The 24,801-nt window shown below is 34.3% G+C and overlaps 3 protein-coding genes across 10 annotated transcripts in view; 2 read left to right on the forward strand and 1 right to left on the reverse strand.

The window, feature by feature from the left end:
• Positions 1-526: 526 nt before the first annotated feature.
• On the forward strand, positions 527-11,544 carry LOC115455940 (receptor expression-enhancing protein 5). Of its 4 annotated transcripts, XR_005113100.1 has the most exons (6): positions 527-782; positions 854-1,086; positions 6,769-6,892; positions 8,097-8,204; positions 8,869-8,907; positions 10,383-11,544. XR_005113100.1 is itself a non-coding variant. In XM_030184763.2 (5 exons), exons 1-4 carry the CDS (start codon positions 653-655, stop codon positions 8,186-8,188), a joined length of 579 nt encoding a protein of 192 aa, XP_030040623.1. In that variant the 5' UTR covers positions 527-652; the 3' UTR covers positions 8,189-8,204; positions 10,383-11,544. The 4 variants fall into 4 exon arrangements, 3 of the variants coding, with proteins under 3 accessions (XP_030040623.1, XP_030040627.1, XP_030040624.1); XM_030184763.2 differs by lacking the exon at positions 8,869-8,907; XM_030184767.2 differs by lacking the exon at positions 8,097-8,204.
• A 945-nt stretch (positions 11,545-12,489) lies between these two features.
• LOC115455941 (probable 28S ribosomal protein S16, mitochondrial) lies at positions 12,490-13,556 on the reverse strand. The gene is made up of 3 exons (XM_030184768.2): positions 13,344-13,556; positions 13,104-13,263; positions 12,490-12,667 (listed from the first exon to the last, which is right to left on the reverse strand). Exons 1-3 carry the CDS (start codon positions 13,464-13,466, stop codon positions 12,543-12,545), a joined length of 408 nt encoding a protein of 135 aa, XP_030040628.1. The 5' UTR covers positions 13,467-13,556; the 3' UTR covers positions 12,490-12,542.
• Positions 13,557-16,234: 2,678 nt separating this feature from the next.
• Positions 16,235-24,801, forward strand: part of LOC115455939 (plectin) — a 59,427-nt gene continuing 50,860 nt past the window's right edge. For 3 of the 5 annotated variants that reach the window (XM_030184759.2, XM_030184760.2, XM_030184762.2), the window contains exon 1: positions 16,235-16,794. In XM_030184759.2, the coding sequence (XP_030040619.2) occupies positions 16,672-16,794 (123 nt within the window). In that variant the 5' untranslated portion in view covers positions 16,235-16,671. The remainder of the gene's footprint in view (positions 16,795-24,801) is intronic. The other 2 variants (XM_030184758.2, XM_030184761.2) reach the window with 1 other exon arrangement.

Here is a 24,801-nt window from a genome sequence, read left to right on the forward strand (position 1 = left end):
ACAAGTTAAATTATTTAAATTCAACTTAGTGTTCCTTACGGATTCCCTCGTACGAAATGCCTTCCCGTTCCTAAAAGATTATACAAAGCCATTACAATCTCTTACTTATACTCATATACTTAACCTCCCCCCTCCCCCTTGGTCTACGTTGTGTAACACGAGTGATCGATGTAAGGATGGGGCGGGACCGAAAAAATTGGTAATATTCTTTGTTAGTTTTCACGTGACCTGGAAAAAGATACTTTCTTAGGGTCCGGGTCCCCTGGCCCCGAAAAACTGTACAGCCTAGGTCTGCCGTAGCCACGCCCGAGATAACGCCGAGTAGTAGTAAAAATCCCAACACAATAATATTTATACTGGATGCACGGATTGTAAGGTATTATAATAAAGTAAATACCTGAATTATTTTTTTTAATCCACCTATCAATCGCCATGTATTGTGGTCAACTTGCATCTTGCGGTTTATTTTGTAGACATGAATTTAGGAGATTTTATCAGAATAAAATAATTTTCAATATTTAAACTGGCAACATTAAAGGCAACCGCCATTAGATTGCTTTTTGTCGGCTGTCAGACAATTTGTCAAATAGCCGTGGTCGTAGATTGCTTACTGAATTGCCAATACCAAAACCACCTCAACCCTCACACCACCATGGCTGCCAAACTACAGGAGTATAAAGACACAATTGAACGAAGCCTGAACGACAAAAGCAAACCATGGACCAAATATTTTGAAAAAGCCGAACAGAAAACCGGCGTGAGCCGAGTATACCTGTTCGTCGGTGAGTTGAGTTTTTTATTTTGCGTTTATTTATATCTTTAGCGGTGGATTGACGCGTATTTTGTTGTGCAGGGTTGGTCGCGTTCACCGGTTTATATTTAGTGTTCGGTTTCGGTGCGGAACTGATATGCAACTCGATCGGCTTCGTGTACCCGGCGTACATGTCGATGAAGGCCCTAGAGTCGCCGCAGAAGGATGACGACACCAAGTGGCTCACGTACTGGGTGGTGTACGCGTGTTTCTCCGTGGTGGAATACTTTTCAGACTTCATCGTCGGCTGGTTCCCACTCTATTGGCTGATAAAGGTTAGTTCACACCATATGCTACAACATACAGCCAATTACAAAGTTCAAAATCTATACAAATTTAGATATCTATCTAGATATAATTTTTTCATCTTTTCATGTAATAATTTACTGTACTATTCGTTTTTTTTATGTGGCCACATGTTTCATAGACAAGACTGATTGCCACATTTCACATTTAATTATGCACACATTCATCTCATTATCATTATTATGGCATTAAGATAACAGAAAAGTTACATATATTATTCAAAACTAAAAATAATTTCGTTTCTTTGTTATCTTAATGTTAATTTTTATTCATAAAATGCTTCCACAAAAAATCCTTTCTAAATCTTAGCTAACAGACGAATAGATATGGCCTTTAGTTACCAGTCACTATGGATTGCAAATAGGCATTGTAGTAGATGGGCAAAAAACTAAATTTTAAAGTTATTGATATATTCTTCAAAATAAGTGCATATTCTTTGTCTCTTCAAGACCCCTACAATGTAATATGCATCTTGACTGTAACAACTTTCACTTTTTTATATAATACTTTCATTATGTGGTCAGATATTAAAGATTTCAATTTGAAAATATCTCTTGCAATAAGTCTTTGTTTTAGAATATTGACTTCAAAGTATGAACACCAAAAAAATGTGGTCAATGTCTTTGAAAAGATGAGAAATGTTTTAACTTACCTAATTAAATTAAGTATTAAAATTATTTGACTTTTGGGAGTCATCAATAAATTATGTCAAGAATTTCACGATCTTTTGACCCTTCCTTACATCTTTGTCACACATGGTCATATTCCACTGATGTCACACCAAGGCAAACTTGGTGTGACATCAGTGGTTTTGCCAGGTAGATTCACAAAATTTATGACCCCGCCCACTGTCACAGAATGTTACGCTTTGTTGACTCCCTCCTCTCTTAACATATAACAGAGTTTATGGGCGACCCCCTGTTAGTCATAGTCACTAAAAAAATATTTTACTTATTACATTTAAAATAGAAGGAAAATCAAATTCATTTTGTTTTCACTACTACTGCCAACATGCAGAACCATAAGAGACAACTCAACATAAATTAGTCATCGCCTTTGGTTTTAAAACAAATTGCTTAACAAACATTATCAGTAAATGCCTCTTACGTAGGCATTTCACTGATAAGATGCTTTTAGACAACCATTTTTATCACTTAAGTTTTCAATATTGCATTATCAGTTGTCAGTTTTATCTTTATTACTTGTGTTACGGAGTTGAACTCTTATGACAGATATTAGTATTTTATATATCTGTCATTTATTGATTTCTAGCAATATATTTTATCTGGTTTGAATAAATTAACCAGGAAACTTGAACAGATAACTTGAATTTGTGATTTCTCCTTACTAATAGTATAATATAGTAGTCATAAAGCTGAGTTAATATATTTGCATTAATAAATTTTGGTACTGATAATGATAAAAATTATATCTTGCTACCAACTAGTGATAGCTTTGCCATTAACATTAATTAAATGGCTTGTTAGTGGGTACCAAAGTCCAGAGAAATAGCTGAGGCAAACTTTCTGTCAAACAAAATTCGATAAAACTTCTATATGGGGTTAATACAAGGGGTATTTTGGAGACAGTCAATTTATATTCAGCAAGAAAGGTTGTCAACATTTTGTTGGCTATTGTAAGTTGCAAGTCTTTTGTCAGTCAAAATTATATTTGTATTATACTGTACATAAAATGTGTCAAATATTTCTGTACCAAGATTACAAGAAATAAATTAATATGGGTTGGCAAAGAGGACAATTAAGTCACATTTTGAGAGCCATGTTGCTAACATTTCAACCAGTTTGTTTAATAGAGAAATGGTTATTATATAACATTCATTAATATTATCTAGTAAAATATTTTAAATAGAATCTTGAATGTTGCTTGCTTATCTTTATCAAAATGTAGCATTGACTCGAATTATATTGTGTAATATAAAATATGTGTCACAAGAATTTTGCAATGTCATAAGAAAATGCCATCATTACTAATAGCAATTTCAGTAATTATAATTAATTATATAAAAAATTGTGTCATGTTTACACTGTAATTAAAAAAAACTGTTTTATTTAAAAGAAAACATCTTGAGAAAATCAGCATAGTTAAAAGTTTGGAAGGTATGTGAAATCAACTAGCCCACACTAGGCCAGCGTGGTGGAATAAAGCCTAAACCCTCTCAGTAGTACAAGGCTTGAGTCCAGCAGTAGCACAGTATTATAATACAGGGATGATATATATATTTTTTCATTCTTTCTCACAATGGTGCCCTCATAATAAACATTATCTTGCCCATCTATACAAAGACTGCTGCAATTATAGTTCTAAGTATGTAGATACTGCATACCATTGTTGGTTGACTATTTCCGTCGCATTATAAATCTCCAGTGGCAGCTGCTAAGACAATGAAATAGGAATACTTACGGGAAAGGATATTGGCACCAATTCAAAAGAAAAGGTCCATGAGGTTGACATTAAAGACAAAAGATTTTTGTACAATCACACAATATTCGTAAGAACAAAGGACATGTTCAGGTTTAGCAGACTTTATGAATAATAAAAATCGCAATCATATAGGTACGTCATGGTGTTCGCAACCGACTTTGCCATTACATAATTATTGTATTTATCAACATGTTAATTGAAATAATTAGTATACTGTAGTTAACGTGGTTCATTCTCTAAGTCATTGTGTGTTTATGTATTGTGACGTCACAAAGAACTGAGTAATTATGAATACACCTCTTTTTATCTCTTTGGAAATCATTACGAGAACATAATCAACGGGTTGGAAAGAAAATAGTTTGTGAAATACAAGCTGAAATTGTAAACCTTTTTTTGTTGGCGTTACGAAATTTGGCTTGATCTACTTTTCGATGTAGACGTAACGTGTCTAGTCGTTTATTCGAAATAGCTTTTACCCGCGGTTCCGCTCGCGTGAGAAAGTTTTTACTTGATAAAAAATCCGCTTTATCTTTTCCCGGGATAAAATTGAGCATATACTTGAAGCAGCAGAACTGGTGGTAGGTCTCTCATATGTGAGAGTCCGCCCGGGTAGGTACCACCGCAATGTCTATTTCTGCCGCCAAGCAGCAGTGTGGTTACTGTTGTGTTCCGGTTTGAAGGACATTGTTGTCAGTGTAAGTACTGGACATAATGAGACTTAACATCTCATGTGTCAGGATGACAAGCGCAGTGGAACAATACTTTGTAATTCAAGGTGTCGGATGGTGTTTCCGCTGTTTATGGGCGGTCGGATCGCTTAACATCAAGCGTACGGCAAGCTCGTCTCGTCATCCAAGGTAAAAACAAAACAGCAGGACATGTCGAAATTGTTTTTTTTAAATACGTACTCTTTAAACTTAATAGTAATTATTAAGCCCTATTTCTAGCCTATAGCACTCAGGAGACATGTAGATTCCTATCAGTAAAATAATTTTCAAAATAGGTTCCGGTTCAGTAGTTCCAAAGATTATCCACTACAAACAAACAAACTTTACCTTTTTATAATATTAGTATGAATTAACATATCACTATCGTTGGGATTGTATTACAGTAGACGTAAAAAAAATATACAGTGTTATAGTTTGACATTGAGGAAAAAGCCGAAATATTGTTACTTATTATAAAATATTCAAATGCGAACGTTTCCGCCCTGTTCCGCAGTAAGTTGTAACCATGATAGCCCTGTCTAGACGCCATTGGCGGCAGACCGTATAAATCAGTCTACCAAATGGATTAATCACCATGGTTTAGTTTATTACATAAAATATAAAGAAATTTAATTTATATTTATGACATACTATTTTTTTGTTATACTGGCACACTGCACCTGGCATTGGGTTCATTTTGCCGTGCCAGTATGGTAAGTGGAGTGGGGTCCAATAGAATGTCGATTGACGAGAGATAATTACTCCTCTGCAGTCGACATAATTATGCCGGCCTGTTGCCACAGGTCGACTCCGGGACGCGACTTACTTACGTGAGCTACCATGGTGGGTTTTGACACCTGATGTACGGTGGTCGCTTACCAGCCGGTCATAAAATATATCAAACCACCAGCAAACTAGATTTTAGAAAGATTTGCTCGCGGCTTCGCCCGTAGAAAAAAATGCCATTGTCTGTTTTGCCAGGTTAAAAGGTATCCTATATTAGGTCATATAGGACGATCTATCTGTGTACAATATTTCATCCAAATTTACATATAATATATGTGGTGGTTCCTACATTCGCTTCTAACCAACAACATTGATAAAATTAATTATTAGTAATAAATATAGTTACCTTAGTCGTTACTGATGCTGAATACACAAAGTGCAAATATCAAAATGTATTTCCATGTAGCAATTTGTTAATATTTGAATTATCAGGAATGAGGTCATTGCGTTATCAAATTCCATTAGTTAATTGCGTTGGAAGTTTTTTTAGCAAGCATAGGGTAATATGTAGGTGTTAACAATCGTCGTGTTTGCTTGCTTAATTACTGCCCTTAATAATGTTTCATAAAATATATTTTATTAGTAAAATTTATGTAATAATATTTATTAAGTGAGTTGTAGGCTCTTTTCACGGCCCATAAAAAAATCGAGCAGTACACTATTAAGTCGAATTTTTTCCAAAATAGATTATGTAAAATCATTGTATGTATATTTGCAAACTAAATGTAATCTCAACTAACAGTATTACTCATACGAATTTCGCAAAGCTATGCTTAGTTAAAACACAAATTTACTCGATCAGTTTTAAGTCAAAACCCGCCATCTTGCCTTTTAAAAGGTTTAAACTACCGGTGATTTTGTGACAGCTATTTAAGCAATTCTAAACGCTAAAATAAATTTATAAGTGAGACTTTAAAATGTATTTATTTGACATTGGCCTTACACGGTTAACAATGAGTAATACTCGGTGCAGTTTACCAATTTACTAGGTAATTGATAGTGGGCGACTATTGTCCTCCACACAATAGGTTAGTTTTATTATATATGTAGTTGTATCTAACATACTATGAATGTCCCAGATATGTGATGCATTAATTAATTTGTGCCGGTGCAATATTTATGATTAATTATTACAATGGCTGATAGCCAACTTTTGGTTCAGTAAGATATATGTTTGTTTTATTGTATTATCATTGAAGACATGCAAATTATACCAATGATCTATTTCCTTTGTGTACAAATTATATAATTATTATTATAGCACGTTTTTTTTATAGTTACTATACTAGAATTTTTTTTTATATTGGCAAACCACTGTGACTTCACTGCATCTGATGGTAAATAGCTTGCGGTCCAATGTAATGACGTCTGACGAGAGATGATTACTCCTCGACAGTTGACACAATTTTCTCATCCATATAGGCCTAAGTAGTTATAACAATTTCAACCAAATCTATCCACTATTTAGTTGTTGATCATGGTTAAGGCTGCCATCCCCGAATTCCCCGGATTTGTCCTAGTTAGAAGGGCGCCAGGGTGCCGTCCGTCAGGGGATTTTAAAAAGTGTCCAGGGAAATCCTTTTTTTTGCTGGGTTTGTACGACGTCGGCAATTTAGGTGATGGCAGCCCTAATCATGGTTAATATAAACGTCTAGCCTATTATAAATGTACTGAACCACAATATATGTGCGTAACATTAACTGTATTGAATTGCAGTGCATTTTCATCATCTGGTGCTACCTGCCGACGGAGTTCAACGGTTCACTGATCATCTACAACCGCATTATCCGCCCGTACTATCAGAAACATCACAACCGCATCGATGATATCGCCAACTCAGGTACATGAGTAGCTATTTACATACTATAACACAGGAAAGATATCGTAAAGTTATCTCAAGGAAAAGTACTCGTACTTAGAGGATAGATAGTTATAATCGAAAAAATAATAATTCGTAAGATATTTTTGTTGAAATTGTGTTTAAAAGAGCCTATTTAATTCTGAGGATATTTAAGTATTATATATTTTAATAAATCATAAATATTAAATAATTCAGTTATAATATGAAAAGACTATAAGTCAACTTAGTAAATTATCTACACAAGAGTACATCTTGATGAGGTTGATATCTAAAAATAATCGAAAAAATTACTCCATACAAGTATGTGTTTTGATGACTGATTCTTGATAGCACTCTAAAGGAAATTTAGGACGTGATAACAATAAGACGTAACTCGTACAAATTGGATAGATTCCAGATAAAATTAGTATCATCTTTAATATATTATGATGCCAAATAAGTAATTTATCTCCATAATAATAGTAATTAAAGGAAATATAGTCTGTTCTACTTTGGCATTGAGGATATGGTATTTATTGGTTAAACAAATGTTTTAGTAATACCAGATTGACATATTTTGGATATTTATGTAAAAGCTTTTGAGAAAAAAGTATATTAAAGAAGCTTACATTGCAATAGGAGGTTTTGTAGCTGAATTTTTTCTTCACAATTTTGGTCACGACATGTATTTTTCTTGATCACATGATTTGGAATTTGCCTTTTAAAATATGGTATTTGAGGGAATAGTGGTATTGTGAATGCATGCTGTAAGCGAAACGCTGGGTGATATGTAATTAAAGTTTTACGGAAATATGCAATTAATTTTTATAATAGTGAAATTGATGACAATCTTTGAACTTATTGTCAGTAAATGGTAACGTTTGATCTTTAAATTAAAAAAGAATTATCCATTGATTTATGAAATTAAAGTAAGGACTCCTGTAAATGAAACCTGTTGCATACAACATCCAATATACTTTTTTTGTTCAGTGAAATGACTTTCTAGAACTGCATAATTGGAATATTCGCACCAACACGCCAATATTTGTATATTGGCATAATGCCAAACAATAAACCCAGTGGCACAATGACATTTGTTACTCAACGCCTTGTATTGTAATTTTACGACGAACAAATATAATCAATATCATTCTATAAATTTGTAGCCATCCCTGATTATCAATACAATGTTTTGGTATTCTAGGTCTGAAAGACATTGTGAAGGATATTAATAAGCAAATTAATACCACGGTAAAGAGTTTTAATAAAACACTTAAGGAGCTGCATAAAGATTAGTTTGACACATTTGCAGGTACAGATATATTTACCTGGCTTTGCATGGAGGGAACGCTAACAAACTAGCACTTGTGACGTAACAATGGGATTATATATATAAATGTAAAGCCTCTGTTAGTTTGTGCACGCGTATGTATATAGATAAAGGATTTTATGGTTCCATTGTGTCCGGGATTTGTTTATTATTGATAATCAGGAATGGATGTGTGTGTATGTGTGCGCGTAAACGCGTGTTTGAAAGTTAGTAGAAAATATAGTTATATAGACCCCTGCTTGGCAATGGTGAATAATGTTAAATAGATTAGGACATTTTTTTTATTATAGTAATTATTCATTTATGTATTTTAATATGTCCACATATTATGTGTTTGTCATTTTTATTATTTTTGCAAAACAACAGTATCAGCAACAAATGTCCAAAAGTTGGTGCAATGTGCAAATCTCAAGATAGAGAGATCACTGAAAAAATTGACCGAATGAATTAATTTATCACAGATATTGTCAAGACGTTTTAGTCCTTTGCGAAGCAATGTATGTTTTTTTTTTATGGTTGAAATTATTCCATTTCATTACCATGGAGGTTTCATTAATTCCCATTACCAAAACTATATAAAAATAGTTCCCTTTCCTCATGTAATGTAAAATGTCACTGTATTTTAACGAACCCTCACTGATTATAGGTAAACAATTGTAGAGCTGTACAATTCATGTATACAAATGTGAGTATGTAAACAGCAACGCTTTCATTGTCATAACAAAATGTGCACTTGTGACATTAACATTAAAATATCTGGCAGGAAATGGTGTACTAACTTTATCATTTATATGTGTATTATGTGTGTGTGTTTCTCTCGGTGTGATATAAATTGTATATAACAAACTCAGTGGTGTGTAGGTGTTTACTGTATAAGTGTTCATTTAGTGTTGAATGTGTGAGCATACATTGTCATATTATTTGTGTATATGTTTATCGTTTGTTTTATGCTTTAGGGAAAGAACTTTAAGTACCAATTTTAATAGTATACTGTAAAAAAATTATATCATTAAGTAATTTCATGTTTCTCAAGAGGATTGTTGAAGTAAATAAGTGAGCTGCTTTGCAACTTTTTATTACAAAAAGTACTTATTTTATACCTTTAATCTGATTTAGAAAAGAGTAGCACTAGTCTTCTCTGGTAAAATTGACTGAAACTAAATAATAAACATTTTACAGATCAAAATAAATTATTTCATCTCATTTCAAATATGATTTTGTTATCTATTCTTATTATAATGTATGTTAGTTAGTACCTTACATAATTATTATAATGTAATTATTTTAGGGTTTTATGTATACTTTTATGAATGGAAGGTGGTCATCGTGTATGCAGTTTATTATGTAACATTACATATCTGTGTTCGTCTTTCTTCATGTTGCAATTTTATACCATTACTAGATGGTATAAATAGTATATCTGTCTAGTAAAACTGTCTAATAATTTACTTATTTAAACAATAATTCTGTAGATGATATCATTTTAACACACTTGAATTCACATCAATATTATTTATTATTAATAAGACTATGATCGCATAAATGCACTAACTATTGGACTAAATATTAAATAGGCAAATTTTCTGCCAGATTGTATAAATATATATAAATTGTTTCAAAATATTATAAAACTTCTAACAGTGTTTACATACTTTTTAAATATTATGTATTTATAAATATATTGAGGTAGATAGTAGAAATTGTGATTAACGCAACTAAAATCACCCTGTTATAGTAAAGCACTATAAAAATGTCTAAATATATAATTTATCACAAATTATAGTTGCAATACATAGCCAGCTTAACCATTTCACTGATAAATATGATATAACCAAAATTTATACCAAAAGTGTTTCTCGATGAGCTTGGAGTCTGGAATTAGTGCCCATTGTGGCAACAGCCTCGGTCTTAATACGTAATGGGACAGAACACACAAGGCACAAAGTGGGTGCCCTTGTTGCACCTTTACCTATGAGAAATGGGTTCCACTGCACCATGGTTATATCATGTTTATTAATAAAGCTCTAAATGCATTTTGAATAAACTGATTTTGTTTATTCTTTCGGGGCTTGTTTTAATACTGCTTTTATCTATGTAGCAATGTGTTATCAAGAAAATTTAAAGATTAATCACAGTACTAACATGTTATTTATTTTCCAGCTTCTCGCCTGGTAGCGGATGCAGTTCGGAAGACCAACTAAGCCTCCACTATCTATCAAAGTTGGGGAGTGAAAGTACAAAAATCTTTCTGCACTCGCTTATGTAAGAGCTTTGCGGCACTCATTGGTCTAAATATAAAAATGTATTACGGCGGTTGTTCACTGATGCAAGTTATCATTCAATAGCCTGTTTAACTGTGGACAAACCAAGGGATAAGGAATTTAATTATTGACCGTTGAACATTTGTATTACTTGATGCATATTGTCTATATTGCATTTAAATTTTAAAAGCATTATGGCCATGGTATTTGATAAATTGACCGATGGTCAAAATTATATTGCATTTTCTTTGGTCTATTTGACACACCGCATCCACTGGTTGAATGGTTAGTGACCATTAAAATCATAGCCTGTAGAAAGCATTAGGTGACAAAATCATTCAGTGTTACATATTTTATCAGTAAATGACTAGAACTTGCACTTGTCTGTTTTGTTTGGACCTTGGACGTGCCGGTTAAATCCATCTGTCCCTGTCTAATGTTAATTGTCAAGTTATTAGAAAGAGACAGATGGATTACACTCTAGTACACTTTATTTAAACCTATGTTTACATTTTCTTGTATTATTAGCATAAGCTTGTTTTGGAAAATCGTGACACATATAAGTTTATTGTTTTTTTTTTAAATGAAATTGTTAGTTAAATCATACTTTACTGGGTTATTTTCTGAGGGATTGGAAGCTTTAGAATAAGTTGTCTTGGTATTTTAACTTCCCTATTTAAGATCTCCCACACTGAACAATGAATTTCTTCCGTTTAAGATTTTTTTTAAGTATTTGCTCAAAAATAGTTATTATATTTCTTAAAATAGGAATTCCCCTTTGTTATATTTTTGATTGTTAGTTTTATGTGTTGCCTACATACACAGTTTTCGAGTGTTGCCATGTACTTTCCTTTATATAAAAATTTTATGTGTTTGAAAAGTTTTTAGTCAATAGTATATAATAGAAACCCCACGATTACCTTAATCATGTTTGAGAATTTTAGCTTGTGATGTAAATTCATGTTGTGCCTTTGATATTTGGCTGCCGCGTTTTTGTATTCACCGAAGGATTTGTTATACTTGTCATTTTTTCACATAATAAATGGAATTCATTGTAAAAATGTATTTATTTATTCTTACCATTAGGTTCTGGTTCTGGCATTGTCTTTATTGACCTTAATGGTGGATGAGTAGGAACACCTAATTGACAAGACAAGGAATTAACCTTACCACCCAGAAATAATCAAAAATCAGTTATCATATAATATAGGTCATAGCCCTTAACACCCTATTGGTTCAGTTAAAATTGAAACAAAACGGTTCCTGCTTATTGCTGCTTTCTACCAAAAATAATATTGTTACGCCCAATTTCGATATAATATTTAACTTGTTTAGAAAGGAAATATATTGTTTTTAAGATTTATATATATTGTCAATATTACTTGATTATTAAAACAAAAAAACTCGAATCAAATCTGTTCTTGTTGTAGATAGGTATACTATGGTGAGCTACTTGAATACTTGGAATAGAAATCCTTTATTGTAGAATGTAGGTTATTTATATTCGGTGGTTTTTAAATAAAGAAATATTCCAATACATTCCATGGTGTAGGAACTGGTGTGCAATACTTCTACTTTTACATAGTTTATATAAATTAAAAGGTTCATTTACAATTTTAAGTCCATTTAATTCATATTTCATGTTGGTATCATATTACATATAAATATTGTAGCCAACTGTACCAGTATTAAGGGTCAGGAAGTTATATTAGGTTTCAATTCCAACATGGTGATACCAGGAGTATAGCTACTGCAGGCCTAGGCAGTGTAATACACCAGTGTCCCATGGTCCAGGTACCTGGAAATGACCTTTTTATTATAGGTCTCCACAATGTCAAAACTCAGCTTCTTAAAAAAAGTTGTTGGAAACTTCTTTTAGCTCCTGTTGAATCTTCACACAACATCCCCTAAAAGTGACACGCGAATGTTTTTGGTTATAAGCTGTCATGATCATATTTCTTTCAGATTTAGGGACCAGTGCTGGTCAATTTTAATAAAAATACAAATTAATTTAAATTACATTTATTGGCTAAAATCTAATAACAACACTAATAACTAATTATGAAGTAGCAGCTTTCTCTTGGTTTTCTGCTTCTTGTTTGGCTAAGTTTTCTCTTTCTGTCTGTCTGTTTCTCCATGCAGTCATGTAAGATCGGGGATGAATTGGGAAGAAGCCTGCTAGACCTGAAAATTATTTTAATTGAATACCAAGATCAGAATAGTTGGCATCAGTAAAATGATGTTAAGTGTTAAATATAGAAATTGCATTTTTATTGGCATTTAACAATTTAAACATGATGGAAGTTAATAGTCTCACAAATAAATTTTATAGAAAATTTCTTAGATATTGGCAAAGTAATTGACATTAACAGTGCTAGAAGAAGATTTTATAATACTTTTCATTTGTGGAAATTTTTAACTGAATCATAATATATTATTCAGATTAGAAAAAGAAAATGGTTTATGTGACATAAACATGAAAACATACAAGATACAAAAATAGTATTTATAATAGGGCTGGAAGTTATAACTAAGATAGGTGGACTCATTCCATAATGCTGTTTGGCCACTGATTTGGAGTCAGAATTAATTTAATAACGGAATCAAATAAACTACTTACCAAGCAATTCTCCCACAGGGTTCGTAACGTGAGCGCCTTTCCCAAGCCAGTATTTGAGCCGCTCAAAATTAAGTGCCACCAGTTTCTCATTATTAATATTTGGCATTGGATCGTAAGATCCCAATTGTTCTATCACTGGCAGAGAATTGGGACGCTTTCTCTACAAGAAATAACAAGAAAATGCAGTCCACACCGGATAAATAAGTAAAAAACACTAAAATTTATAAGATGTATACTTACGTGAATTACAGAAATGTGATAGAATGGTCTGTTAGTACATCCATGGCGTATTAGACGGATCGATTTTGCAGCTTTTGCATAACATCTACCGATGCCACTTGAAGGGGGTAGGACTATAGACATTTTTTATAATAAAAATCTTATAGCAAATGAAAGTAACCTAATTTCTAACCTCAAAACTCAAATGTCAAAATATGTCAAATTGACAATTTTTCACAATAACCTAGCCTATATCGAAAACCATACAGCCAAGTTATAATTTTTAGTGTGGTATTTTGTTTATACTTTTAATTATCAAAGCATTGTGTTTCTTTTTATAATAATATACCTAGATAATTGAGAACTATTACAAACTTTACCTACTTATCCTTTTTAACGACGTTTAAAAAGGAAGGAAGGCTGTAACCTACTTTAAGTGTTAATGCCGGAGTTTTGGCGGGAAATTGGAATCGTGGACACCATCGTCTATTGAATAAGCTCTATTTAGTAAAATGAATTTGGTACTTATTTATAGACGATAAAAATGTAATCTACAGTGTTAAATAATTACTTATATTTAGCGTATTCAAATTGTCATTAAAATATCTGAATACAATTTTATTAATTAATAATATTAAAGTGATGTACGGACTACAATTCCTTACACAAATAGATCAAGAGCTTAAAGCGGTTAGACCTTTCTTATTGTCTTAGAAACAAAAAGATATATTATAATATAAAATATACCTAGCAATAATTTGACAATAATAATATTATGCATATTGTAGTCGCTACATTGTGGCGACGTTAATATACAACTAGATGGTAAGTCTCAGTGCTAATTTTTACTTATATTTTAGGGATTAAAGTCAAAAGGCAATACCCATACTGCCAGATACTTCAGTAGCGTGTTAAAGAAATGTAGAGTTATTTCTAAAAACAATATATTTCGCCCTGCACCATCGTAGCATAAACCAGCCGTGTCACAAAATTTCCTCGATCCCATTCCACGTAGAGTTACTGACGTCGCCAGCGAAATAATATAAGTATGTATAGATATCTATAGTTATAAATATTTCGTGGAATGGAGACTTCTAATCAGTGTTTATACATTAGATACCTTGTTATTTCGATTAATATATTTTGCTAAGGAAGATACTGCCAATTTTTTTTTCTTAAACATTCAATAAACGATGATCCGTAATCAATATACCTAATTATACATTCTTTCATTATTAAAAATTTATATCACGATAAATCGCTTCCTAGTAAGTGCCATTTTTGCTGTAAAATGTAATAACCGTATCAATTTTTTTCCTTATTCAACTTTACCTATAATTGAACTAGTATTAACCACGGAACATTAGACGTTAAATATCATTATTCCAACTGGTTACATCTTAAACCAACTCTTCGACGTTGGTATGCCTGCACTCCTACACATAGCACAAATATGAGTGCAAGCAAGCGGATCAATAGTTTTCGTCCCATTGCATATTTTTATACCGCGCTGTAGAGTCCTCCAATACCGCGGGCGGCGAACGCTAACGACCAAGGCGGAATATCGTGTCATTTTTTACATTGCACACTGTTAGCGATTTGCCGCTTTCCATTCATCGTCCTCTTAGAGATGAGAGCATTATCGATATAGTTTGTATGGGCACGGAAACCTACCCACTGCACAGGGTTGTGAGTAGAGTTGGGTCCTGATAGTGTCTGATGAGAGATGATTCGTCGCCAGACACAATTATGACTGTTTAAAGCCGCATATATACATTGATCCCGAAATGCATCGACGTCGATCTCTATGGCGGGTCTTACACCTTTTGTACGGCAGTCGATATCCAAATATTCTACTACTACAACTAGGATACTAATAAGTGTTGTACCTGAAAATAATATTGGTGATAAGATTCTTAGTATCATTAACATAGAGTAATGGTAAAGTAACATTGTTTAAGATATATCCGTTTAGTGCAAAACCTCACTAAACGCACATGCAACAAGACAAAAATATTAACCCACACCCCAAAATCGATATCCAATCGTTGAATGGTTGTATTTGCAAATCGAGTAGGCCGGGGCGCATCCCTACGCTCTTCCCGATCGCTGGCAGCGTCTGACCGACATAAGCCGACCTTATAGTTAGAGATAATAGCGAGCTCCTCTAATGTGTGCGACAAGGACGACACACGTAACTGGGTCACGGGATGAGTCTCCAGCGGTTTTATTAAGCGCTGGAATTCTGAAAAACTTCAGCCTTAATGGCTGGTTGAAAATACTCGCCTATAAATAGACTTTATGTATGCTATAATTAATGGTGTTATGATAATGATTTGAATCGGAAGTCTTTGGTTATTTGTTTTTACAGGATTTATTTGGCGAGTGCGAATAGATTGGTATAATAAATGGACATGACAAATGCTTTCAAATTTTTCATTTCACAAATTATTTCTAAGTTATCATAAAAAAATAGCAAGAAGTTATTGTAGGAAGTAACCTCCTTAGTAGATAATATGGAGACATGTATTCCGTTATGTACCTATTCACTACATAACAGAAGCATAGAGTAAAATGTAAACGCACGTAAATCTGATTTCATCTATGTTATTTATGTTATTTCAAAGACATGGATATCTAAAAATATACTTACTAAAAATGCAATAGTGCAACGTCAAAAATAGATCTCGATTAATTGAATGATAACCGAGGGTGATCCCAGATGTCGGCGACATCGGCGTGGCGGCGGCGGCGCGGCGCGGCGGCAGCGGGAATCAATCGGTAGCGCTGGAGCGGCTGAGTTGGTCGCGGCGCGCGCATGCGCTCGTCCAGGAGCGATCGATGTGTCGGGCGGAACGCTCAGTGGTCGCGGAGCCGTCGCGCAGACCAGTGCACAATGCGTAGCCAGTGAGGCGGGAAACGAGTCAAGCTGTATCTCCGCGAGTACGCCGCGGAGGAGGAGCGGCCGGCGTGCCGGGAGGAGTGGCGGCGCGGCGAATGGGCCGGCGGCGCGCGAGGCCGCCTGCCGCAGGTGGACCGCAGCCCCTCACGCCGCAGCCCCTACCTCACGCGCGATGACGAGCCCTCGCCGGCGCCCGACGAGCGCGGCCGCTCCGCGTCGGCCGGCGCTCACCACCGCGCGCGTCCGCGCCCGCTCCGCTACCAGTCGCTCGAGCGCGACTACGACCGCTCGTACGCGCCGCCGCCGCCGCCCGAAGATGATTACTACCGCCGCGAGCCGCCCCCCCTCTTCCTTGGAGAGCTGCAATCTCAGAATTCCGATCTGCAGCGCGAGTTGGGAAACCTTAAGAAAGAGCTCGAATTGACCAACCAGAAGCTGGGCTCCAGCATGCATAGCATAAAAACCTTCTGGAGCCCCGAGCTGAAGAAGGAGCGCGCGCTGCGTAAGGAGGAGAGCGCCAAGTACAGCCTCATTAATGACCAGCTCAAACTGCTCAACCAAGAGAACCAGGTCAGTAGCACGCTTACTATCTTACTACACTAGTACGCCCCGCCTCCCCCGCCACCCTCTTTCAATTACTTGAACAAAAAATGTTACTCTATGTTAAACAAATCTGATTGTAGCGCTGTATTTTGTAGCGTCTTCACTAACTTTAAGGCTTCGTTCTCTACTATCCACTTTTACGTATGCCTTTCCTACTTCCTCAGCAAATGTTATATTAGTTGTGTTGCGTACTTTACTCGGCGTATGTATGTAAGTTACCGACATGCGAAGTCCAAGATCCATTGTCCTCGCGTCAGTGGGATCAACAAACAGCGATGATTCACGAGAGCCGCCTCTCCCCACGGCGGCACGGCGCGCGTTGGTTACGTCACACGCATGCTTGGAAGACTCCTGTATTCATTGATGTGATTGGTCAATGGAGCCGGCCGAGCAGCCCACATACATCTCCCTCTGAGAGTAATGCTCTCTTATTTTCGAGGGTCATTCGTTTTAGAACGCGGATTTGAGTATTCGCGGTATATGAGTTAGATATTAGATATACTTTGATCGAACACCTTTGTCTGCAAACATTTTGCAGCTTTTTTTTAACTCAACATATTTGCGATTTCAATTTCGTAGGATCCGTATATAACTTTACATAATTGCTGAAATAAAATTCTTATTTTTTTTCGAAATAGTAATTCGTTTCTATTAAATCTATGAAGAAAATTATTGATCTTTATTAATTATTTCCAATAAATTAAAAGTTCACAATCTTCAATAATTTACAGGAAAACTGCATAGGATTAATATAAGAAGCACTCGATTTCGTAACGCGAGCATTGTCTCTTACTTAAGGAGTCGTGACGTCATGCACCCCCGAAATGTTCGAAAGAGGTGCAATGCCTGCATTCACATTTCATCATTAAAACTCATGACTAGAAAGACCACATTAGCATGTCAGGCAAATAAAAAAATGGAACAAATAAACTAATATTTAATAATTTAAGAAGTGATTAATTGAGGATCGGTCGCAGACATAGTTGACCATTATATACGATGCTGACCATTATTTGGCCATTTAAATTTATATCTAAACACATCAATAACTATCTATCAACATACGGCAAGATATAGTTTTGGTCTCCGTATAGTTTTCCAGAAGCTACTTGTCATTCCCTCTACTTGCGTAGTAAAAAAATATATTAAACTATTTCCTACGCACATGGCATTCGGCGACGTCGTCGATGACCAGTTAACATTTCCTCTGCCCCGAAACATTCTATGGATCAGGCCATAAGCCTTTAGACAGTCTGTCATATCCATCCCTTGCTTCGCACACGATCATCGTCTGGTGAGATTCCATACCATAAGTTATATCCGTAATAGCGATCGTAAACCCGTGAAACTATCCATATTTAATAATAAGTCAATTAAATGAAACTATTTTGCGGATTATATCGTGGTTTTTATATTATAATTCTCTCCCGATGTTTCGAAGATTGCAGCATTCGTGGTCACGGGGCAGACTGAGGTGTTGGTAATCCGAAAAGTCAAAGTTACAATATCTACCGACATTTTAATACGATAATAGATAGTTTAAGATATTTTTATTTCAATGTCTAATACTCGCGGAAATATAAGAAATCATTAAATAAATCAATATTAACTGAAATATTTTTCTAGAAACAAATCATACAAATCACAATTCATAGCTATAATAAAACCTCATTAGCTATCTTAACTCCCTCACACCTGGAACAAATGCCTCATTATGAGGAATTAATTATACTAATATCAATAACCATAGACATTTTATTACATTTCTGTATAAATTATCCGCAAATCTACATAATGTATGCAGTATCGAGGAGTTCACTTGACTCTTCCAATATGAAGAGGCTTTCACGACTTGAGCAGACATTTTTCATACCACAGTGAATTACTATTTCCAGACGTTACTATACATCGCACTCTTAAAAAAATAATGACCTATTTCATAATTGTTAATTTGTGGCAGTCGTCGGAATACTTATTTTTGTATTCTACTTTTTTTTTGAAGTTGCTATAAAATTGAACTTATTAAAGATAGGTAAAAAATAAATCCTATAGCATGAAAAAAAAGGTAAAAAGAAACTAAAAGGTCGCAAGCAGAAATTGGTTGTTTGACGATTCCTACAAATTGGCAATTTTGGAATGGGTCATTATTTTAGAGTGCGATATACGTTTTCATAATAATCGTCAATAGTGTTAAAATTAGGACCCTGGAACCTACAACTGAAGAAATAATTTCTATAATATTGTAATCTAGAACCTAATTTGGCCGTCGAAATAGACAGTAACACAAAGGCGACCATTTTTTTTAGTACTGATTATAATTTATTACTGATTTTAAAACGAATTAAAATTAACAATTTTATGAACTCGCCGCTAAAGATCCTATCCGAGATCCTTTGATCTGAAAACCTATTCCGTTAATAACCAATTATCATACAACATTGTTCAATAACAGCAAAAGTCACATTCAATGAATCCATCATTATATGCATTTCATATAACTAAGTACAAACGTTAATATGCAATAAACGGTACATAACTTGGAAGTCAGATTAACACTCATTTAAAATTTACGGGCTATAAAGGACTAGTACAATATTAATTATTTGAAGAACACTTTTCCCGACATGTTTTATGAACTCTGTAAATTTAGTACTGGCGCATATTTGGCAGAGCGCAACTCAGAATTTTTTACTGTTAAACTATTATCGACATTATCTTTATTAAAATAATATTCAAAATCAATTAACAAAATATAATGCGATTTATTATTGTGTTAATTGAATTCAATCATTATTATAATGGAGATAATATCGGTAACAGTTTCAAAGTAAAATATTCTCTGGGCTGGGCTCCGCCATATCTGTACCGGCCCTTAGTGTATTATTATTGTGGGAGTATTTTCAGCCATCATTGGTAAAGTTAAATTTATTTGTAAGTGCTTCTTCGTTAAAGCGTTAGACTCGCCCGTTACTACATCATGGGGCGAAATACGTATCGCGGAAAGCGGGTCCACCGGATGCGCCCCTGCCTACCCCTTCGGGGATTAAAAAGGCGTGAGTGTGTGTGTGTTTCATATTTTTCTTACTTTATAGACGAGACTGTACCAAACCTTTAAGTTTTAATCCAGAATGGACATGCGTAGTAGATAACGGTTCAAACTCCTCTAATCAGAAAAAAGAGGACTATCTTAGCTTAGGGTCATTTATAAGCTAATATCTACCTATGGAAACATAGAACTGAATGAAAAGAACATTCTGGCAGGTTAATAGTAATAGCTATGACAATATTTTGGATTACAACATCTTTTCTGAGAAATATTTCACTAAAGTATGTAAAAGTATTAAAACGGTGAAGGCAAACATCGTGAGGCAACCTGCATACCTTAGAAATTCTCTCTAGGAATTTTCGAGGGTGTGTGAAGTCTACCAATCCGCACTAGGCCAGCGTGGTGGACTAAGGCCTAATCCCTGTCAGTAGTAGAAGAGGCCCGTGCCCAACAGTGGGACAGTATATTATATAGGGTTGATATTATTATGTAAAAGTATATTGCTTAAAGAAGAACTGCGAAGTAGGTTTAAGGATTAAGGTGTGAGGGCTCATAGAAAGTCGATAAGCCGATTTTCCTGGATAATAATTCATTGACACTATCGCTTTTCATTGTACCATGGTAGTTTAAAACTTTGAAGATTATTTTCAATGATAAATACGTTGAAAAATGTAGGGATTGCGTGTTCACAGTACAATATTTTTTTATTAATATCAAAAAATGAAACCTTAAATCTAAACTATAAAGAGTTCATGAAATGTCTACAAAATAAAATATATGAAGAAAATATATTCTTTTCGTAAGCATCCTCACTTATTGTCAAAGAAGAGAAATAATGGTGGCCATTAGCCATTGTGACGTAAACGTCAAATGTGTTGCTGAGTGCGAGAGGGATAGTACTTAATGATTACTAAGAAGTTTAAAGAGTATCCATTTCAAAAAGTAAATGTATATCTAGCTTTCAATATATGCTCAATTGTATACCAGTAAAATATAAAGTAGATCTTTTATCCCCGAATAACTTATTCACGAAACCAGAGAGCCACGAGCAAAATCTATTTCTATATGCTATATAACAAAACGAAAGTATAATCGCAAACGAAAAAAACAATATTTCTTAAAAACTAATCCGAAAAGTACATTTATTTTGACATATACTCAAAAATATTACTTATATGACAATAATACTCCGTTTCCATTAAGCATGGCGTATTCAGAAAACGCTCGCATCGCGCAGTACACTACAGATGATAAATAATTCAACGTAGGCACCTACTATAGAGCCACAAATCCTCTACCACACTCCTGTAATCCCGCATCGATTAAATAGTCCGCTCTGAGAATTGCTTACTGTCTGACTATATAAGAGTTGTTCCTAAGCTGAGCTTTAATCAAGAATTTAAAACGCGTAGCTATAAAAAACATAGCTATAAAAAAGGTTAGGAAATTATGAAAATCTTTCCAAAAGGCATCGCTATTTAATGTAGTTATATTTAGTGACAGACATTCAAATAAATAAAGATAAAAGCCATTTATTATTCGTGAATGTAACCTTTTAGATTGACATGATACAATTGAATAATTAAGACTTAATTAAGAATTTGATAAAATATTTCTTTTGGTAATTTTATTTCTGTGTTTTCATTAAAAGTTACATTTCAGTAATCATTCGTGTTAACATGTAAGAACCTCTCCTTTGCGAGGGTGTAAGCCTCCTGCTGATTATTCAATTTTTTTTTGTTATTTCCCAGAGACAGACATCAAGCCATTGAATACCATAATCTAAACTACATTATTTAAAAAGTTGACTACGTTAAAGTACACATAATTAATTGCTGATAGAAATTTGGCACCAATTCATCATAGAAGATATCGATTTCTTTACCTCATCCTTGTTAATTTGTAGTCATACTTGATAATTTTAGATATAAAATCTAGATTTTGTAATACAAACTAGGAGAGTCGCGTAATAAATTTTGCGTTTTATTGCATACTATCTTCAAGAGAACGATTTTGAATAACATTACCGTTGCGTTTCATATTTTAAGTGAAATTAAAACCCAAAAATCTTCCTCGATATGTCTTTCACCAAATAGTCTAAAATGTACCGAACAATCATTACTTGCCTAATATACATTTCACATGTAAAAAGTAGATTTGCAAATAATTTCCTGATATCAATAAAATCGCTATCTTGTGTATAGAGTCTTAATTCATTATTCACATCTGTTTCCCCAAGGATTTATAGCGAATGATACGTGTAAACAATCCCAACACCAAACATTGTAGGAATGCTGCTTTGGCAAAGATAATTCCAGCAACTGCATCGTAAGTAGTTTATCTTACTGAATGTTAATGCGATATATTAAACGTATGTGAAATGTTAATAAACTTAAGACATTTCTAGCAGCTCAACTGGAATGATTTATACAGGAATAATATTATGAAGTTATGTTTCCTACAATTCATGTAAAATGTGAAGCGAAGAAACCATTAAATAAATAACAAACAATGTGAAGATTTTGATTTGTCGCTGACCTAATGGTCATAAGAAAACAACTTTAACTAGTTTGATGAAAATATAATAAAAAATTGGTGGGTGATAGCCTAGTTGGGTGTGGAACGGATTGCGCGGCGAACGTCTGCAGGTTTAAATCCCACGGGCACACACCTCTGATTTTACTAGAATTATGTGTGTATTCTTTGTGAATTATCGCTTTCTTTAACGGAGGAGGAAAACATCGTGAGGAAACCTGCATACCTAAGACGTTCTCTATAGGAATTTTTGAGGGCGTGTGAAGTCTACTAATCCGCACTAGGCTAGCGTGGTGGACTAAGGCCTAATCCCTCTCAGTAGTAGAGGAGGCCCGTGCTCAGCATTGGGACAGTATATAATATAGGGTTGATATTATATTATTATTATATAATAAATTGGTTAAACACATTGTCATTAATTGCATTTTGAATGAAAACCAATTTTCACCGACTTCGATATAAAAAACGAAAATAAACAATACATATTGTTCTATTTTAAACCTTATACACAAAGCTTTAAACACTACTCCTTCATTAACACGTTAAACATAATATATTCCCAATAACCCTCATCGTGGTTTGAGCGTAACTTAATCCGACCGCACGCGTCACGAGATATGAAGAAAGATGTACTTGTGTAATAAACTCCAGACTGGATAATAATCCCTGGATCCCAGAGCAATGACCTACAGGAGTCATTCAGAAGATGAAGAGGCATACAATGTACCCATCAATAGTTGGTACATTACTAGATGGCAAATGGCAATTCAATATCTTACGCTATATGATTTTTCAATAAGACTAAATTCTACAACATAATAATTGGGCCATTTTCTAAATAGCGCATCGTATGGATAATAAAATTAATTTATTACTTTTTTAGCGAGCATAATATGAATGAACTAAACAAAAATAAAAAACTGATTGTATTTTTTTCTCTGTGTCATGTACTGTAGTTTATACCTTACTGATTTTGAAATGAGCAACACCAGAGTTTCTTGCCCGTTCTTCTCTGGTGGTAACTGCTTTCCGAACTGGTAATGTTAATATTGACGGAATCTTAATAATGTATAAGATTTTACAGGCTCAAATAAATTATATTTCATAGCCATTAGACGTTCTTAAATGTTGCTATGATTTGTTATGGAAAGATTAAAGACCGCAACATTGTAAGCAACAAAGTACGAAGGAACTCGTAAAGCATTTCGATCGCCACTAACATTTCTGAGTTGCGACATTCTTTATTCAAGTCTGGTGCCAAAATCTACGTTGGCAGCGTATCAAATAGAGGAGTTAAATCAGGCTAAGTAATTTTTGGTGTTCCATATCAAAATTTGGCAATCATTCATGAAGGCTCCTGGAAGGCTAGACGGCCTATGACCTTATTGGCAGGGTTATTGCTTAGTAAGCACGTAACAGCTACTTTAGGATTGACTTAGTGTTCTTTTATACAATAAATTAATGACACTATTGCTCCCGATGGTAAAAGAGAGACTCACATCCACCACTACAAGTTCTGTAAGCCAGAAGTTGCAGTGTTTTTGGTTTAATTTTCTCCTTGTTTCTTAAAAGAGAAAGCAAAGGCTCTCAGCTATACAGCCTAGTTCGCCATTTCTTTTCCACATACGAAATCTTTATTAAAGTTTAAAGGCCAGAGCCATGCCTCTAATTGAAAACATAACATGATAAAACATATTTGATATTGTATTTTTTTTATTTTCTTCTTTAATATTATGGCTTTGGTGATTTTCCCAATGTCGAGTAATAATAGTAAATTCTTTACTTTCCTGACATCTGCTGGATCTTATTGTACACTAAACTTGCAGAACATATATACAGTTACTTTGTATTCCATAAAATTTTACTCCTAACTTAACTCTACCAGAAATACACCTTCGGCAAACATTCAGCCATTCAATGTAACCAGGATAACTGGTCAGACAACCAGCTGTCCTGCGGGACAGGATTGGATTAACTGCATTGTGCGAATGTCCGCGTTTAAACAATGTGTCCCATTGTAATGTCCAAATCTAGTTACTTCACTGCAAACTCAATGCGTCAACAGTTGTTCCAGCAATCATTGTTGATTCATTTGCGAACGTGTTTGGCAATTTCATAATATTGATTCATGTTTTTTCGTAGGTAGAGTTTGAAATTGTTAATCACTTAATACTAAATACAATATGTTCCAATGTTAAAATGTGCTAATAGTTATTACGATATTTAAGAGCACGGTTCGATTAAATCTGTTTCGATAACAATCGATGAGACGAGCTTGCCGTTCGCCTGAAGCGATACGACCGCCCGTAAATAGTAGAAACACCATCCATCACCTTGAATTACAAAGAATTGTTCGGTATTCTACTGTGCTCACCATCCTGAGACATGAGATG

This window comes from Manduca sexta, chromosome 5 (genome assembly GCF_014839805.1).
Source record: "Manduca sexta isolate Smith_Timp_Sample1 chromosome 5, JHU_Msex_v1.0, whole genome shotgun sequence".
NCBI lineage: Eukaryota > Metazoa > Arthropoda > Insecta > Lepidoptera > Sphingidae > Manduca > Manduca sexta.

Excerpts from the sequence above, each read along its gene's own strand:
- LOC115455941 (XM_030184768.2), bottom strand. The coding sequence starts at position 13,466 with ATGTCTATAGTCCTACCCCCTTCAAGTGGCATCGGTAGATGTTATGCA. Across the intron at positions 13,264-13,343 it reads ATCACATTTCTGTAATTCAC|AGAAAGCGTCCCAATTCTCT; the intron begins GTAAGTATACAT and ends TATTTCTTGTAG. Across the intron at positions 12,668-13,103 it reads CCCTGTGGGAGAATTGCTTG|GTCTAGCAGGCTTCTTCCCA; the intron begins GTAAGTAGTTTA and ends AATAATTTTCAG.
- LOC115455940 (XM_030184763.2), top strand. The coding sequence starts at position 653 with ATGGCTGCCAAACTACAGGAGTATAAAGACACAATTGAACGAAGCCTG. Across the intron at positions 783-853 it reads CCGAGTATACCTGTTCGTCG|GGTTGGTCGCGTTCACCGGT; the intron begins GTGAGTTGAGTT and ends TTTGTTGTGCAG. Across the intron at positions 6,893-8,096 it reads CGATGATATCGCCAACTCAG|GTCTGAAAGACATTGTGAAG; the intron begins GTACATGAGTAG and ends TTGGTATTCTAG.